This window comes from Pipistrellus hanaki (assembly GCF_964339955.1).
Source record: "Pipistrellus hanaki genome assembly, chromosome: 3".
NCBI lineage: Eukaryota > Metazoa > Chordata > Mammalia > Chiroptera > Vespertilionidae > Pipistrellus > Pipistrellus hanaki.
The window spans coordinates 187,532,018-187,546,733 of NC_140505.1; the positions used below are offsets into that span (position 1 = coordinate 187,532,018).

The 14,716-nt window shown below is 61.5% G+C and overlaps 2 protein-coding genes across 2 annotated transcripts in view; both read right to left on the reverse strand.

The window, feature by feature from the left end:
• Positions 1–281: 281 nt before the first annotated feature.
• TTLL1 (TTL family tubulin polyglutamylase complex subunit L1) lies at positions 282–14,497 on the reverse strand. The gene is made up of 11 exons (XM_084878164.1): positions 14,335–14,497; positions 12,579–12,649; positions 11,888–12,004; positions 8,819–9,027; positions 7,985–8,165; positions 6,386–6,520; positions 5,483–5,591; positions 3,598–3,741; positions 2,932–3,018; positions 1,057–1,220; positions 282–555 (listed from the first exon to the last, which is right to left on the reverse strand). Exons 3-11 carry the CDS (start codon positions 11,998–12,000, stop codon positions 426–428), a joined length of 1,272 nt encoding a protein of 423 aa, XP_084734290.1. The 5' UTR covers positions 12,001–12,004; positions 12,579–12,649; positions 14,335–14,497; the 3' UTR covers positions 282–425.
• Positions 5,660–14,716, reverse strand: part of PARVB (parvin beta) — a 303,345-nt gene continuing 294,288 nt past the window's right edge. The window contains 1 exon segment of the mRNA XM_084878186.1: positions 5,660–5,718. Coding sequence (XP_084734312.1) covers positions 5,675–5,718 — 44 coding nt within the window. The 3' untranslated portion in view covers positions 5,660–5,674.

A 14,716-nucleotide genomic window follows, 5' to 3' on the forward strand; every position in this document is an offset into this window, starting at 1 on the left:
CCGAGAACCGCTGCTGTGTAACCACCAGCTGTCCCTGAGCTCCGGAAGCTCTGACGGAGTAACCCAGCCTCGGAGGGTCCGGAGCTCAGGTGACAGCCCGCGGGGGGACTGGCCTCTGAAGGCAGAGGGGGCTGCGCTGTGGGGCTGTGTGCCCTGGCGCCACCTGCAGGCCGACAGGGTCAGCACGGAATCCCTCGCAGGACCAGGGCCCCAGGGAACAGACTGCTCAGAAGCTGGTGTGAGAGCAAAGGAGAATGGAGTTTTTTCTAGGAGCAGACTCCTTAACCTTCCAAAGAAACGTCTTTATTCAGAAGCATTCACAGGCTCGGGAAAGGAAAAAAGTTCTAGAAAAAGGAAATTTCAAAATAGGTTTTGGTGAGGCCGGGGGCCGGGAGCCGGTCGGGCTGGGTCTCCCCTGACCGTGGTCACTTCCAGGTGGTGAGGGCGGACCGCCCCGAGTCTCTCGACCGGATCCCGCGGGGCCCGGGCGGCTGGCCCGAGCGGCTCCTCAGCTCACGCTCCGCCCCGTCGCCCTGCGCCAGCTCCTCGTCGTACCTGCGCGGGGAGGGAGACGCTCAGGGCAGGGCCGCTGGGCTGCAGCCCGGCACGCCCCAGCCGCCCGGACCAGCCCGCCCTCCCCGGGTCTGGCAGCCCAGAGACCGGCACAGGGCGCAGCCTTCCTGGCTCGCTGCAGCGGCCGGCCTGCCGCTGACGTGACCCAGGCCACCGATGGAATTCCCAGAGGGAACAGGACTGAGGGGCGGGGAGTGAGGAGAGGGGCTGGGAATGCCTCACACGCAGCATCCGCGGGGCGGGCACGGCTAGCACACCGCAGACAGCGACGGGGTGCCAGGTGCCAGGCGTGTGGCTAGAGCTGTGTTAGCATTCATTACACCAAGGCCATGCCATGGTCGGCTCTTCTCTGCTACCAAGTGGCCTGTCCCACCACGTCGCTGACCAACGCAGACGGCCCACGCAGAGCCACACAGTCCGAGCTGGCCCCGCGGCCCTCGGTCTGAGACACCAGGACGAAGGCACGGGCACCGGCACACTCACAGAACTTCGTAATTGCCCAGCACCTCCTTGGGCGGGCACTTGTTCCATTTGCAGTCCGGGATCTCGCCGTTGGGGACGGCGATGTTGAGGGTGTCGTTGATCAGGTTGTACTTAAGGATCCGGTCGTTGGCGGTGCTGGAGGTGAGAGACGGAGACGCGTTAACCTGCGAGAGGAGAGAGCCGCGTCCCTCACTGCGCACCTCCTCCTTCGGAGCATGAGCGGGCAGGGCGGCAGGGAGCACTGCTGCTGGCCTGCAGGCCCGGCTGTGCCTCCTGCCGTGAGCAGCCAGGTCTCCAGGCGCCTTCAGAGGAAGTGCTGTGTGCTCTGCTTCTTGTGTAATACACACCTGAGGACACTGCCTCCATTGCTTTTCAGACAGAGTGGAGGAGGGGGGGAGAGAGAAAGAGGGGAACATCAATGTGAGAGGTACACATCTTTCTACTGCCTCCTGCATGCATGCCCTTGACTTGTGACCCTTTGGTGTGCGGGCTGATACGCTAACCACTGAGCACACCAGCCTGGGCTGTTACCTACCTTGATTAGCTGTTAGATGAAACATAAATGACCCTTAAAGGCAGGATTAGGATTCTGATCTACACATCAGTCATCACACAAATAAGACTTGGAAGTCAGCAGGTACCACGAAGACCTCAGTGCTGACCTGTGAGCGGCGCTGTCCTCAGAGCCGAGCCGCCCAGAGCTTGGCCGGGTCGTGAACCGAATGACCGTGAACAAGCCGCGCTGTGGGGTTCAGTCCATGGTAACGGCCCCGCTTTGCTAACAGAGTGAACCCACAAAGCAACATTCCGGCCCAAACAGGAACCCCTCCGACAGGTGGGAGGTCAGCCCCACAGGCCTCTGAGGAGTTGAGCAACATCACAAAACCCCACAGGCCCTCAGTCACCCCGACTCTCACGTCAGGCACAGCTATGGTGACCTTGGGGAGCAGAGGTCACGGTGGCCTTGGGGGCAGAGGTCACGGTGACCTTGGGGAGCAGAGGTCGCGGTGACCTTGGGGAGCAGGGGCAGCAGACACACAAGCTGTTCAGGTGACTCCCAAACTGCGCTGCCAGCAGGGCACCAGAGTGCGTGGGAGGAGGGGGGTGTCCGGTGCTCGGGAACGGCTGCCCGCACAGCATGGCACCGTGACTACCAGGAACATGCCAGGATGAGCATGCTGCTGCTCGAGTGATCCTCTCAGCGAGGGTCCCAGCTCACCCAGGGAGCGGACTGCCACTCCGTCCCTCGTGTGAGACGGAAGCAGGCCCTGCTGGGGGGCTCAGCCGGTGAGCCGGGCCCTGCACCCCATGGCCGTGGTGCGATGCCTGGGCGGGCACACACCCAGGCTGCAGGTGTGACCCCGGTCGGGATGTGTATGGGAGGCCACCGATCCATGTCTCTCTCTCTCCCCACTCCTCTCTAAAATCAATAAAAAGCACATCCTCAGTGAGGTTCCTCCTCTCTGAACGGTGTGCCGCCACTTCCCAAGGGCCCGGCTCTGCGAGCTCCTTTCCAGCAGGGGGCGCCGTCCCACAGGAGGGCAGGCGGGGCCTCCGAGCGAGGACTCATCCGGAAGCATCCGGATGGCGGGGCCATACCGGCACTGAGCCCGTCTGTGAGCTGGGCCCCCCGGAAGGCAGACCCAGACGGGCTCATTCCCACCATCAGCAAACAGACACACCTGGTCACCTGTCCCCGTTACACTCACAACCTCCTCAGACGCCCCAGCCCTGCCGGCGGCCTGGCCGTCAGGTGGGTCAGCGGAGCCGGAGGCGGGCAGCGTGGGGAGTGGTGGAGGGGGAGGGGAGTGGTGGAGGGGGGTAATGGGGGAGCAGGGGGGGAGGGGGGAGCAGGCTCCCGCCCGCCCGCGTTACCTCGATCAGCCAGGGCTTCAGCCGGCCGTCGATGATGATGTCGTAGCCGTAGCACTCGAAGCAGTGCTTGTCGTTGTTCATCACGGGCTGCAGAGAGAGCAGGGAGGGTGCTGACCTATGAACCTGGAGGTCAGGGTTCATCCCCGGTCAGGGCACATGCTGGGTGTGGGCTCAACCCCTACTGTGGGGGGCATGCAGGAGGCAGCCGATCAATGGTTCTCTCATCACTGATGTTTCTATCTCTTCCTCCCTCTCCCCTCCTCTCTGGAAAAAAAAGAAAAGAGAAAAGGGAAGAAAGACAGCGGTCGGCTCCCTTCAGCCCTAAGCACCTACGAGATGGCAAAGCAAACGCCTAAGAACAAGGAGTTTGCTGGAAGCCCCTCCAGAACCTCAGCTTCTCCAAGACATCCCTCTGGACTCAGCGGCCAGGAGAGCTGGTGACACCAGGCACCGGCCAGGCCCACGGCCACGGCAGAGCCGCTCCAGGCGCACGTGGGCAGCCCAACGGAAGTGCCCCCTTCCGGAACCTGCCTCTGCCCCGAGCAGGTGAGGAGGAGGCGAGACCCTAAAAACAGGTGTTTGTAGCAAAGCACAAGGTCACCAGCTCCCAAGCCCCCGCGCTCCGCCCTGCCCGCCCCCGGCCCCGCCCCCGGCCCCCCCGCTCACGGCCACGGCCTTCAGCGACTGCACGATGACCCAGTGGATCTCGTCGAACAGCTTGCCGGTCACCTCCTTGCCGCGGGTGCTCTCCAGGTACAGCCGCAGGTTGCTCACGGTCCACTTGCCCCCGTGGATGTGGTTGTAGTCCTCCTGGCCACGGGAGAGGGCGGAGCCTCAGGCCCTGCCTCCTCCAGGCGGCCCTGCCTCCTCCAGGCGGCCCTGCCTCCTCCAGGCGGCCCTGCCTCCTCCAGGCGGCCCTGCCTCCTCCAGGCGGCCCTGCCTCCTCCAGGCGGCCCTGCCTCCTCCAGGCGGCCCTGCCTCCTCCAGGCGGCCCTGCCTCCTCCAGGCGGCCCTGCCCCGGGACCTGGGCCTCCTGTGTGCACGCTTTTGAAATACTCCGCTCTGAGTTGGTCCGAAGGTTGTGGGTTATTGTTAAGCTGATTAACATTGAAATACTCCGCTCTGGGACGTCCTTACAATTAACCACTTACACCTTGTGGTACAGGGGTCTTCAAACTACGGCCCGCGGGCCACATGCGGCCCGCAGAGGAGTCTGATCCTGCCCGCCAGGTTTTTTGGGCAGTGAGCGCAGCCGAGGTGTTACAGTAGGAATTAGTAGTTCATATAGTCCGGCCCTCCAGCTCTCTGAGGGACCGTGATCTGGCCCCCACTTTAAAAAGTTTGAAGACCCCTGTGGTACATGCTCCCACCCACCCCCCTGCCACCCAAGACCAAGGCACCTCTCACCTCGCCACCCACGCCAGGGGCTCCAGCCACGCCGACTCCTTCCCCCTCCTACAACGCTCCCTCCTGCCACAGGGCCTTGGCACGTGCCGTGCCCGCTGCTCCGAGGCTCTCTGCCCACCTCCCCCTGGGCCGCCTCCGCACCATCCCCCCCACGGGAGCCTCTCTGACCGCAGGGACAAAGGAACCCGCCACCCACGCTCCCCCCGAGCACGCCCTCAGGCTGCGGCTGCCTGCCCCGCGGTGACGCCATCTGAGGACTGTCCCCCGACAGGCCCCGGCCCCGTGAGGAGGAGCCAGGGTGGGACTGCCCGCACTGAGCATGGACCAGCCAGATGGCGCGCAGCGGGTATGTGTTGGACAGATGAACGGCTGAGGGCGGGTGCTCTCGTGTGATTCTCCTAACGACCCTCCAAGGCAAGCATGTCAAACTCGCTGCTGGCGGGCTGCGGGCCGCCCACATGAATGTTTTTGCAGCGCAGCCAATGTAACAGTGTGTAGGAAAACACGGATTTCCTCATGGCTCTTGTTCTACTTTACACCATACTTCCCGAGATAAACCCACGTTTCTATGACACTGAAGCTTGTGTTTTGTTTTTTTGTAGCCCACTTAAACTTAAACCTTGTTTATTGGCCTGTGCTAGCCTTTACAACTGGAGAAACCAAGGCTGAGAGTCCCACTGCCTGAGGTCACAGAACTGACACTGGCTTCCTGAGTCCCCGTGCCCCTCCCCCACCGGGGCTGATGGCAGGACGGCCATACCGGAGCTCAGGGCTCCCACCTGTGTCGATGCCAGGACACCTTGCCAGGCCCCATACCCACCCCTCCCTCTCCTGCTGAAACAGGGAAAGAAAGAACCTTCAGCCCTGGCTGGTGTGGCCCAGTGGACAGAGCATCGGCCTGCGGACTGAAGGGTCCCGGGTTCGATTCCGGTCAAGGGCACATGCCCGGGTTGCGGGCTGGATCCCCAGTGGGGGCATTCGGGAGGCAGCCGATCAATGATTCTCTCTTATCATTGATGTGTGTGTCTCTCTCTCCCTCTCCCTTCCTCTCTGAAGTAAATAAAAATTTATTATATTTTTTGGGGGGGAAAACAAACGCACAGAATCGCTCTGCTTCCTCCGGCTCGCGGGAAAGGACACTCACCCCGTGCTTCTGGATGGCCACGTTGGTGAGGTGGACGAACATGTTGTCCAGCTCACTGGTGCTGGGCGTGTACTTGACCGTGCAGAAGCGGCAGAAGCCGAGCTTGTACCTGCGTGGGGGGCGGGTCTGTCAGGGCTCGGAGGAGAACTCAGGAAGCTCTACACACGGAGCTGTGGGTCTTGTTTTCCACCTTTAAAGCAGTGTGTTGGCCCTGGCAGGTGTGGCTCCGTGGATGGAGCGACAGCCTGCGGACTGAAAGGTCCCGGGTTCGATTCCAGTCAAGGGCATGTGCCTCGGATGTAGGCACATCCCCAGTGGGGGGTGTGCAGGAGGCAGCTGATCGATGATTCTCTCATCGATGTTTCTAGCTCTCTATCCCTCTCCCTTCCTCAATAAAATATATTTTAAAAAATAAAATAAAAGCAGTGTGTTGCTTTAATGCTTCGTTTTTTAAAACAGCTTTATCGACATGTCGGTCACATATACAGCTACCTCACCCCAATAAGAATTGGATTCCAGGGCTCTGGCAGATCCAGAGCTGTGACCCTCACCGCAATCCACTCCTCAACATTCGCATCCCCCCAAACGACACCCCGTGGCCCCTGGCAGCGCCCCCACCCCCCGAGCTGGGCAAACACCCTCTACGTTCCGTCCGAAGATCTGCCCGCTCTGGGCACTTCCCGTGAACAGAGCGATACGGCGCGGCCTGCGCCCGGCTTCTCCCCGAGGCGCCGTGAGCTGCTTTTTATCCGCGGGCCTCGCGTGGGCATCGAGGGTCATCACTGCCCTCAACGCGCACCCTCGCGGGCGCCGGGCACCGAGCGCCTCACCAGCCCTCACCCCGGCGCCGGGGAGCACACACCGCGCCCACAGCTCCCCCCGGAGGCGGGCGGGCGGCCTTACATGTAGCAGCGCAGCGGGCGGTAGGTGGACACGAGGACGTACAGGCGCAGGTCGAACTTCCTGCCGCCGATCAGCAGCGGGTTGCTGATGTAGAGGGAGATCACGTAGGCCTCCTTCGTGGACTGGGACACGAACCTGCCGAGGAGGAGGAGGCCGGATTAGACGCGGAGGCCGAAGGCGCCCTCAGAGGGCAGGTAGCCAGCCCCGCCTCTCCTCAGTGAGGTGGGGAGATGCTGTCCGCTGTCCGAGGAGCCCGGGCCGGGCCCAGGGGCGGCGGCAGCTGCGGGGAGCCCAGGGCAGCGCTCCAGGGCTGGCCCTCCGGGGCTGGCCACCTGTCACAGACGTAAGCGCCAGTCCTGGGGTCTCCCCGGGAAAGGCTCACAGGACAGCAGTGGAGGGCCTCCCGGAGGCAGAGCGAGCCCGGGACCACATGCCCTGGACTCTGTTCCCAGGAGACCCCCTCCCAGGGAGGAGGCTGGGCCTGACCTCATACAGCCCCTCGCACCGACGGCGCTCCGGTTCAGGTGCAGACTAGCCGGTCCCCCCCCACCTGTGAGGGAGGCCGTCGGGGCCCTCACTGACCCGGGGAGGAGCCTACGGGTCTGCACACACTATGTGCTGGACAGCAGGTGTCAGTCCGTCAGTCCCAGGCCCTGAGCAGAGGCTCTGCTGCCTCAGAAACACTGTGACTGGCCCGGCCGGCATGGCGCAGTGGGTGAGCATCAACCTATGAACCAGGAGATCAGGGTTCAACTCCCGGTCAGGGCACACGCCTGGTTATGGGCTCAATTTTCACTGTGGGGTGTGCAGGATTCTCTCTCGACATGGATGTTTCTATCTCTCTCTCTCCCTCTCCCTCTCCCTTCCTCTCTGAAGTCAACAAAAATATATATTTTTAAAAAGCACCCTAGTCCAGTGGTTGGCAAACCTCGGATCTTGAGCCACATGCAGCTAAGAGCCACGGTTTGCGGCTCTGTTGACTAATGAGTTTGCCAACCACTGTCATAATCTACCTTTTACCTCTTTGCACACAATATGCCACGATTGCCTAATCCTCACAGCTCCCAACTACACGGTACCATTTAGTCCAGTCCAACGGTCGGCAAACTCATTAGTCAACAGAGCGGCAAACCGAGGCTCGAGAGCTGCGGTTTGCTGACCACTGCCCTCGCCGATTGGCTCAGTGGATAGAGCTTGGCCCGCGAATTGAAGGGTCCCAAGTTCGATTCCCATCAAGGGCACAGGCCCAGGTTGCAGGCTCGATCCCCAGTGTGGGGCATGCAGGAAGCAGCCCATCAATGATTCTCTCTCATCATGGATGTTCCTCTCTCTCTCCCTCTCCCTTCCTCTCTGACATCAATAAAAATGTATTATAAAAACATACACACTGTGACTGGGCAGGTCTCCCAACCTCGGGAACACAGGCTCCGGCTCTGTGGCTCCCGCTGGGCTCACACCGTTCCCTCTGCACACACGCCCCCAACCCCGGGGAGAGTCTACGCTGAATGACACCCCCGGACAAAGGATGCCCTCCCGCAACAGCCAGCCCGTGGCCGGCGGACGGACGGACGGACAGACAGATGGACGCTGCCCACTCACGAGGACGTCTTGCTGTCCCGCGACCACTTCTTGATCTGCGAGAGCTTGTTGATGAGGAAGATGCCCTTGCCCTGGGCCTTGCCGCACGGCTTCATGATCCACGTGCTGGACGGGCTCTTCCGGAACTCCTCCACGAACAGGTTGTAGTCGGCGGGCAGCATGTAGGTGACCGGGACGAAGTCTGAGGGAGGGCAGAGGGGGCCGGTGAGCCAACCCGCAGCGGCCACTGCCTTCCGGGGGCCTGTGTCCCGCCCCCGCCCGTCCAGCCCGGAACCCGCAGACAGAGGGCGTCTGCGCTCAGGGCTGCACAGTAACACGCGCCGCTACACCCGTGTGCGAAGCGTGTTATAAGCCTGTGCCATCTGCTAGCGTTCACCACGGCACCCTGAGCTAGGGACCACGGCGTTCCCATTTATCAGATGAGGAGACTGAGGCCCAGAGGACACCTTCATGATGGAGCCCAGACTGCTGTGGACGATCCCACAGCCCAGCTTCACCCCCCGACAGGACAGGCTGTGCGCTCCTGGTGTCGCTGGGGGTGGCGTTTGTAGCTCAGGAAGTGGTCACGCGTGCCGAGCACCGCGGACATTCCCTCCCTCACACAGCCCTCCCCAGGCCTCACTCAGAGGTGAAACTGAGCACACACATCCCCCCCTAGAAACACCGGATCCAAAGAGGTGCCCGGCCCAACTTGCACCCACACTCCTCTCCCCCTTCCACCCCCCCCCCCCCGCCACCGCCCCCCCGTCAGAGCCAGCAGGTCACCCGATGCCTGTGCAGCGCGGTGAGCAGACCCCGCTGTTACATGTGGCCTGAGGCCGGGGAGGCACACACCCAGGTAGAGGTATTTCCCGTTCTCGTCCTTCTCGGCCAGGGGGCTCCCCTCCTTCTCCAGCTCCTTCCGGTATCGCTTAATGTTCTTCACCATCAGGTCCTTCCGCGTCAGCTCGTAGTGGTTGGGAAAGTGGTTGACTATCTGGTCGTCTGAGAGCCGGTAGCCCGTTTCCACGCTGAACACGTTTCGGATGGTCTGCACGCTCATCCTAAGAGGGGAGCGCGAGGGGCGTGTGGAGAGGAGCTCACATCTGTCCACACGGAGGGGGTCTCAGTGAAGCCCTTACCTGCCCCCCCGCCCCGCAGCGCCGGAGCCAGGCCACAGCCCACGGCCACGGCCACGGCCACGGCCACGGCCACGGTGGACAGGGAGCGTGCCCAGTGACTGGCTGTGGCATGACCTGTGTGAGGCAGGAGCTTTTTAGACTGTGCCCTGAACGCTGTCATTCTCTGGCACACAGTAGGTGCTCCATAATTGCTTACTGATTAATGATAACATTGATTATTGATGACAATAATCAGCTCTGTAGTCAGGAAAGTCATTTACACAATATTTGCACCCACAGTCAGAAGGACAGGGAGCCCTTAGACCCAAACCCCAGAGGTTATTCCAGACCAAGTCAGCATTCACCCGGGCCGCCCCCTTGGAGGGAGAGGAGGAGGGAGAGGAGGAGGGAGAGGAAGAAGAAGAGAAGGAGGGAGAGGAGGAGGGAGAGAAGAAGGCCAGGGTCCTGCCACCCTCCGCGCCCTCACCAGCCCCAGGCAGGGAAAGAGCAGGAAGAACGGGAGGGCTGGCACCCACAAGGGGTCCAGAGTCACAAAAAGGCAGCTGGTGGCCTCTCGCTGTGTGGTCCCCGCCCCCGCCCCCACCCCAGGGTACCACCTAAGAGGGGTCTGGAGACCCAAGACCATTAGAATAAGATTTTTTTTTTTTTTACTTTTTATTACAGTAACAGTCAACCGTCTACGAAAGCAGAGAGAAATGTGTAACAGAACCCACGACCCAGCCCACGGCTGTCACCGCCCGCCAGCCTGGTTTCCTCTGTGCCCCACCCACGCCCCACACACGCCTGCTGTTCTGTTTTCTTTATTTATTTTCTAATTATAGTTGACAGCACTGGCTTGTTCTGCAGCAATTCCCAAACATCATAACATTTCATCCCAAATGCTCCTGCAGCCCTAGCTGGTGTGGCTCAGTGGATAGAGTCAGCCTGCGGACTGAAGGGTCCCAGGTTCGATTCCAGTCAAGGGCACATGGCCAGGTTGCGGGCTCAAACCCCAGGAGGGGGTGTGCAGAAGGCAGCCAATCAATGATTCTCTCTCTCCCTCTCCCTTCCTCTCTAAAATCAATAAAAATATATAAAACAAACAAAAAACAAACAAAATGCTCCTGCAGGAACCTCTGGCAGCCAAGGACTCCCTTTTCTATTACCCAATGTCCTATGTTATTCTGTTACCACAACTGGAAAAAGCAGCAGTAATTCCCGAATATCACCAAATATCAAACTAGCGCCCCAACTTCCCGAATCGTCCGATATATTTTTACAGCTCGTGCAAATAAGGGCCGGGCCTTCTGATCAGTTGTTCTCCTTCTCACGCCTCTCCCTCTCTCTCTCTCTCTCTCTCTCTCTCTCTCTCTCTCTCTCTCTCTTTTTTTTTTTTTTATGTAGGAGAAATATATTACTACTCAACCTCTCCTGTAAGGCTGGCAGCCCTGAGAACTCCTCTCATGAAGCATGTTATGGAGCTATTCCTGCTCCCAAAGGAAGGAGGGGCAGACATATTTCCACATGCAAACGTCTCTCTCTTTTTTAAAAATTGATTTGAGAGGGAGAGAAGAAGAAGGAGAGGGAGAGGAGGAGAGAGAGAGAAACGTTGACGTGAGGAACACTGATCGGCTGCCTCCTACAAGGCCCTCATGGGGATCGAGCCCGCAACCTGGGCATGTGCCCGGACCGGGAACTGAACCGGTGACCCTTTGGAGCGTGGGACGATGCTCCACAGCCCCAGCCACCCGAGAGGGGGCTAAGCACAGCGCGCACAGGTGCAGCAGCAGAATGACAGGACAACGTGCCGCCCACGCACGGGGTGGAGGACCGAGGAGAAGGGAAGAGGCTGACAGAACAGGCAGCAGCAGGGAGAGGGGGTCCTGAGGGGGATGTGCAGGGTGAAAAGCCCCAGAGACCCTGGGGAGCCCCCACCTCAGGGACTCACGGGCTCTGGACCGGGTCTGCCGAGGGTCACCTGCCAGAGGGGCTGTCCGAGCAGGGAGCTGTCACCGCTGAGGGGGGAGCAGGCCCGGACCGAGGGGGGCAGGGCCTCAGCCGAGGCGGCGGAGAAGGGGAGAGCCAGGACAGCGCCCGATGCCACATCCTGGGACTGACTCACCTTGGGGGAGGGGGTAACCTAGGCCAGTAGCGCCCTCTGGCCATCGGAGAGGGAAGCAGATGGAAGTCCGGGACGGCTCCCACAGGGCCCTCCTGTGACCCCCACCCCACCCCTGGGCGCTGACTGTGAGAAACTACCCAGGGAGGGGAGGGCTCTGGGTTTGTTAGTTTGTTTTTTAATATACATATATTTTTTATTTTTTTTTAAATTTATTTTAGAGAGGAAAGGAAAGGGATAGAGAGAAAGAAACATCAATGATGAGAGAGAAACATTGATTGGCTGCCTCCCGTACACCCCACACTGAGGATCAAATGCACAACCCGGGCATGTGCCCTTGGCCGGAATCGAACCTGGGACCCCTTAATCCACAGGCCGACACTCTATCCACTGAGCAACACCAGCCAGGGCAGGGCTCTGGTTTTCCACCCAAACCCTCGCAGTGGGGGCCCCCCTCTGCTGCCTGGCAAGCAGGACCGTGGGCCCTGAAGCGCCTGGCGAGGAGGCCGGGACTGACAGACAGCTCCGCCGAACTCGGGCTCCCCGGCTGGGACCGGGCCCCCCGGCTGTGACCCTGGCCCCCCGGCTGTGACCCTGGCCTCCCGGCTGGGACGGGGCCCCCCGGCTGGGACGGGGCCCCCCGGCTGGGACCTGGCTGGCCGCTGGGCCCCGCTCCGCACTCACCAGTAGAAGTTCCAGTCCTCGCTCTCCGTCACCTGCACCCATCCCCGCTTCTCAAAGTTATTGATCAGCACGGACTTCTCGATGTCGGTGACCCACTTCACCTTTCCCGCCATGATCCTGCGGGAGAGGACGCCTCAGGGCTGCGGGCCGGCAGCCATCCCCGGACACCGGACCTGAGATGCCCCAGGCTCAGCCCCCTCGGCGGGCCCAGCCGGGGGCCTGCAGCCCCGCGGACACCGGGCAGTGTCCAGAGGAGTTTGGTTTGTCACAACTGGGGGCGGGAAGGCTTCCGGCATCGAGTGAGAGAGGCCGGATGCTGCCCTCACCCCACAACGTACAGGCCGGCCCCCGCAACCAGCTTCCCGCTCACATGTCAACTGTCGCCAAAACGGAGAAGTCCCGGTCGAGTAGGAAATAAAGGCATAATCAGCCATCAATCAGCCATCAATCAATGCTCAGCTGCAGCTGCAGCAGGGTTTCAGGTGAGAATCTCTCCATCCCCGTCCACCCCCGCCCCCAGGCAGCACACACATCCCAACCACCTGCCGGCCCCGCCTCGTTAGTGAGGGCGCCAACGGGGATCACCAAGGCGAGTGCTGTGCTTCAGCAGCAGGAAATGGGCCTCCGAGAAGGTGGGTGTCTTCCCGGCCCCCTGGTCCCGCTATCGGGGAGGACACTGGGCTGGACTCACCATCGGTTCTCACGGAGCCAGCACGGACTCAGTTTCTCGGCACTGTCACGGGCCCTCCCTGGGGTTCTGGCCTAAGAGAGATGAACACGCAGTGAGAGGTGCACAGCACAGACCGAGGGGCACCCGGCTGCTCTGAGCGCAGAGGGCTGGCCCCGCCGCCGCCCAGCAGGAGCATCCTGTGCTGACAGGTCAGCCTGGGCGTGCTGGGAGCTCGTTAGAAATGCACATCCTTGACGCCCCGCCACCCCATGATGCACCAGGTCAGACTTTGGGGAAGGGACCCAGCAATGCGTCCTAAGCGCTCAGGAGATGCTTGGGCACTGGAGCCCCTTGTTTAAAGGGAACGGGTCTAGCCCTAGCCGGTTTGGCTCAGTGGAGAGAGCATTAGCCTGCGGACTAAAGGGTCCCGGGTTCGATTCTGGTCAAGGGCATATGCCCAAGTTGCAAGCTCCATCCCCAGTACAATCCCCAGGAGAGGGTGTGCAGGAGGCAGCCGATCAAGGATTCTCTCTCATCATTGATGTTTCTCTCTCTCCCTCTCCCTCTCCCTTCCTCTCTGAAATCAATAAAAATTTATCTTTTTTAAAAGAGGGAACAGGGGAAACTTGTGCACAATCACCCACGACATGCCACAGCTTTGCCAGCCTGAAGCAGGGACCAAGAGGTGAGCTGGTTTCCACTGAGTGCCGCAAGCCCCACCTCCCTCTTCTGGTCCAGCCTTCCAAAATCAGAGCCGGCCTCATCCCCCTCCTGGACCTCACTGACTGTCACTCAGGTCCCAGCGGGGCCAGGGCTCCAGGGCATCTGGATTCGTTTCCAGCTGGCCTTCTTCGACAACGAAAAAGCACCATCTTTACTTATTATTTTTAATTTTTTTTTCCTGATTTTAGAGAAAGAGGAAGGGAGAGAGAGACACATACATGGATTGGGTGCCTACTGTAGGAGCCCTGACCCACGATCAACACCCCCCTACACCTCTACCCCCCCCCAACCTGGACATGTGCCCCGAGCAGGAATCTAATTAGCAACCTCTGGGTACACGGGAGGACTCTGACCCACTGAACCACACCGGCAAGGGCCAAAAGCGCCATCTTTAAAGACGATAATAAATAACAACGTAAATTACTCCGATGGCAGCTGTGTTTCCACTATCCACCTCCTGCCGGCACGGGAGCCAGGGCCATGCTCCACGAAGCTGTTGACGTGCCTGGGATTCTGGGTGCAGGGCAGGGCGGCTGGTTTGCGCCCCACAGCCTCGCGCTGAAATGCGCTCAGTAAGTTTCCCCAACAAAGAACCAAGAGGTGAGCTGGTTTGCACACCCTAGACAGACGGCTCACAACGACACCATGCTTTTCCGTCTAGGATGCACCCCCTGAAAAGCCCCAGCTGCTCTATGAGGTGGGCGACGCCCTCGCACTGACAGGGAAACCGGGAGGGGAGGTGCCCGGTCCGGACCCCCCAGAGGTGGGCAGAGCCGGAGCCGCCTCCTGAGCCCTCGCCCAGGCGCGCCGCGCTCAGCAGGATGCCGCCTGCAGCCACAGAGGCGGCCGCGCGAGCCGAGGAGCAAGAAGCCTGCGGGACAGCCACCGGAGGACCGCCACCGGGCCAGCGGCACCGGGCGCCGCAGGAGGAGGGAGGGCGCGGCAGGACCGGCATCCCCCGAGCATCCCCCGGCGGCGGAGGGAGCGGCACCCGCACCGCTCGCGCATGCGCACTCACGCCGCGCCCGCCACGCCCGCCGTCCCGGGGCCTCACCTGCGGGCGCAGCGCGGGCGGCGCCGGGGGCGCGGAGCAGGGCGGCCGCACGGTGCCAGGCCCCGCTCAGCCCCGCTCCGGGCCGGGAGAGGACGCCGCCGCCGCCGCCGCTCCGAGGGTCCAGCCGCCGCCGCCGCCCCGCGGGTCCAGCCGCCGCCCACTACTTCCGGGGCGGCGCCCTGGCAACCGGAGACGCTACCGCCGGCGCTACAACCGCTTCCGGGGTCAGCTTTCCAGGCGCGTCTCCGAGCCCTGGGCTGAGAGCTCGGGAGAGCCAGCGGTTTAACCGCCCCCCCTTTGCCCCCAACCCCATCCCCACCCCAACACCCCCATCCCCACCCCCCCACCCCCAACCCTCTGAACCTCAGGGCCCAGAGTGCGG

Excerpts from the sequence above, each read along its gene's own strand:
- TTLL1 (XM_084878164.1), bottom strand. The coding sequence starts at position 12,000 with ATGGCGGGAAAGGTGAAGTGGGTCACCGACATCGAGAAGTCCGTGCTG. Across the intron at positions 5,592-6,385 it reads CGCCCGCTGCGCTGCTACAT|GTACAAGCTCGGCTTCTGCC; the intron begins GTAAGGCCGCCC and ends CCCCCCACGCAG. Across the intron at positions 3,742-5,482 it reads TGGCCATCCAGAAGCACGGG|GAGGACTACAACCACATCCA; the intron begins GTGAGTGTCCTT and ends TCCCGTGGCCAG.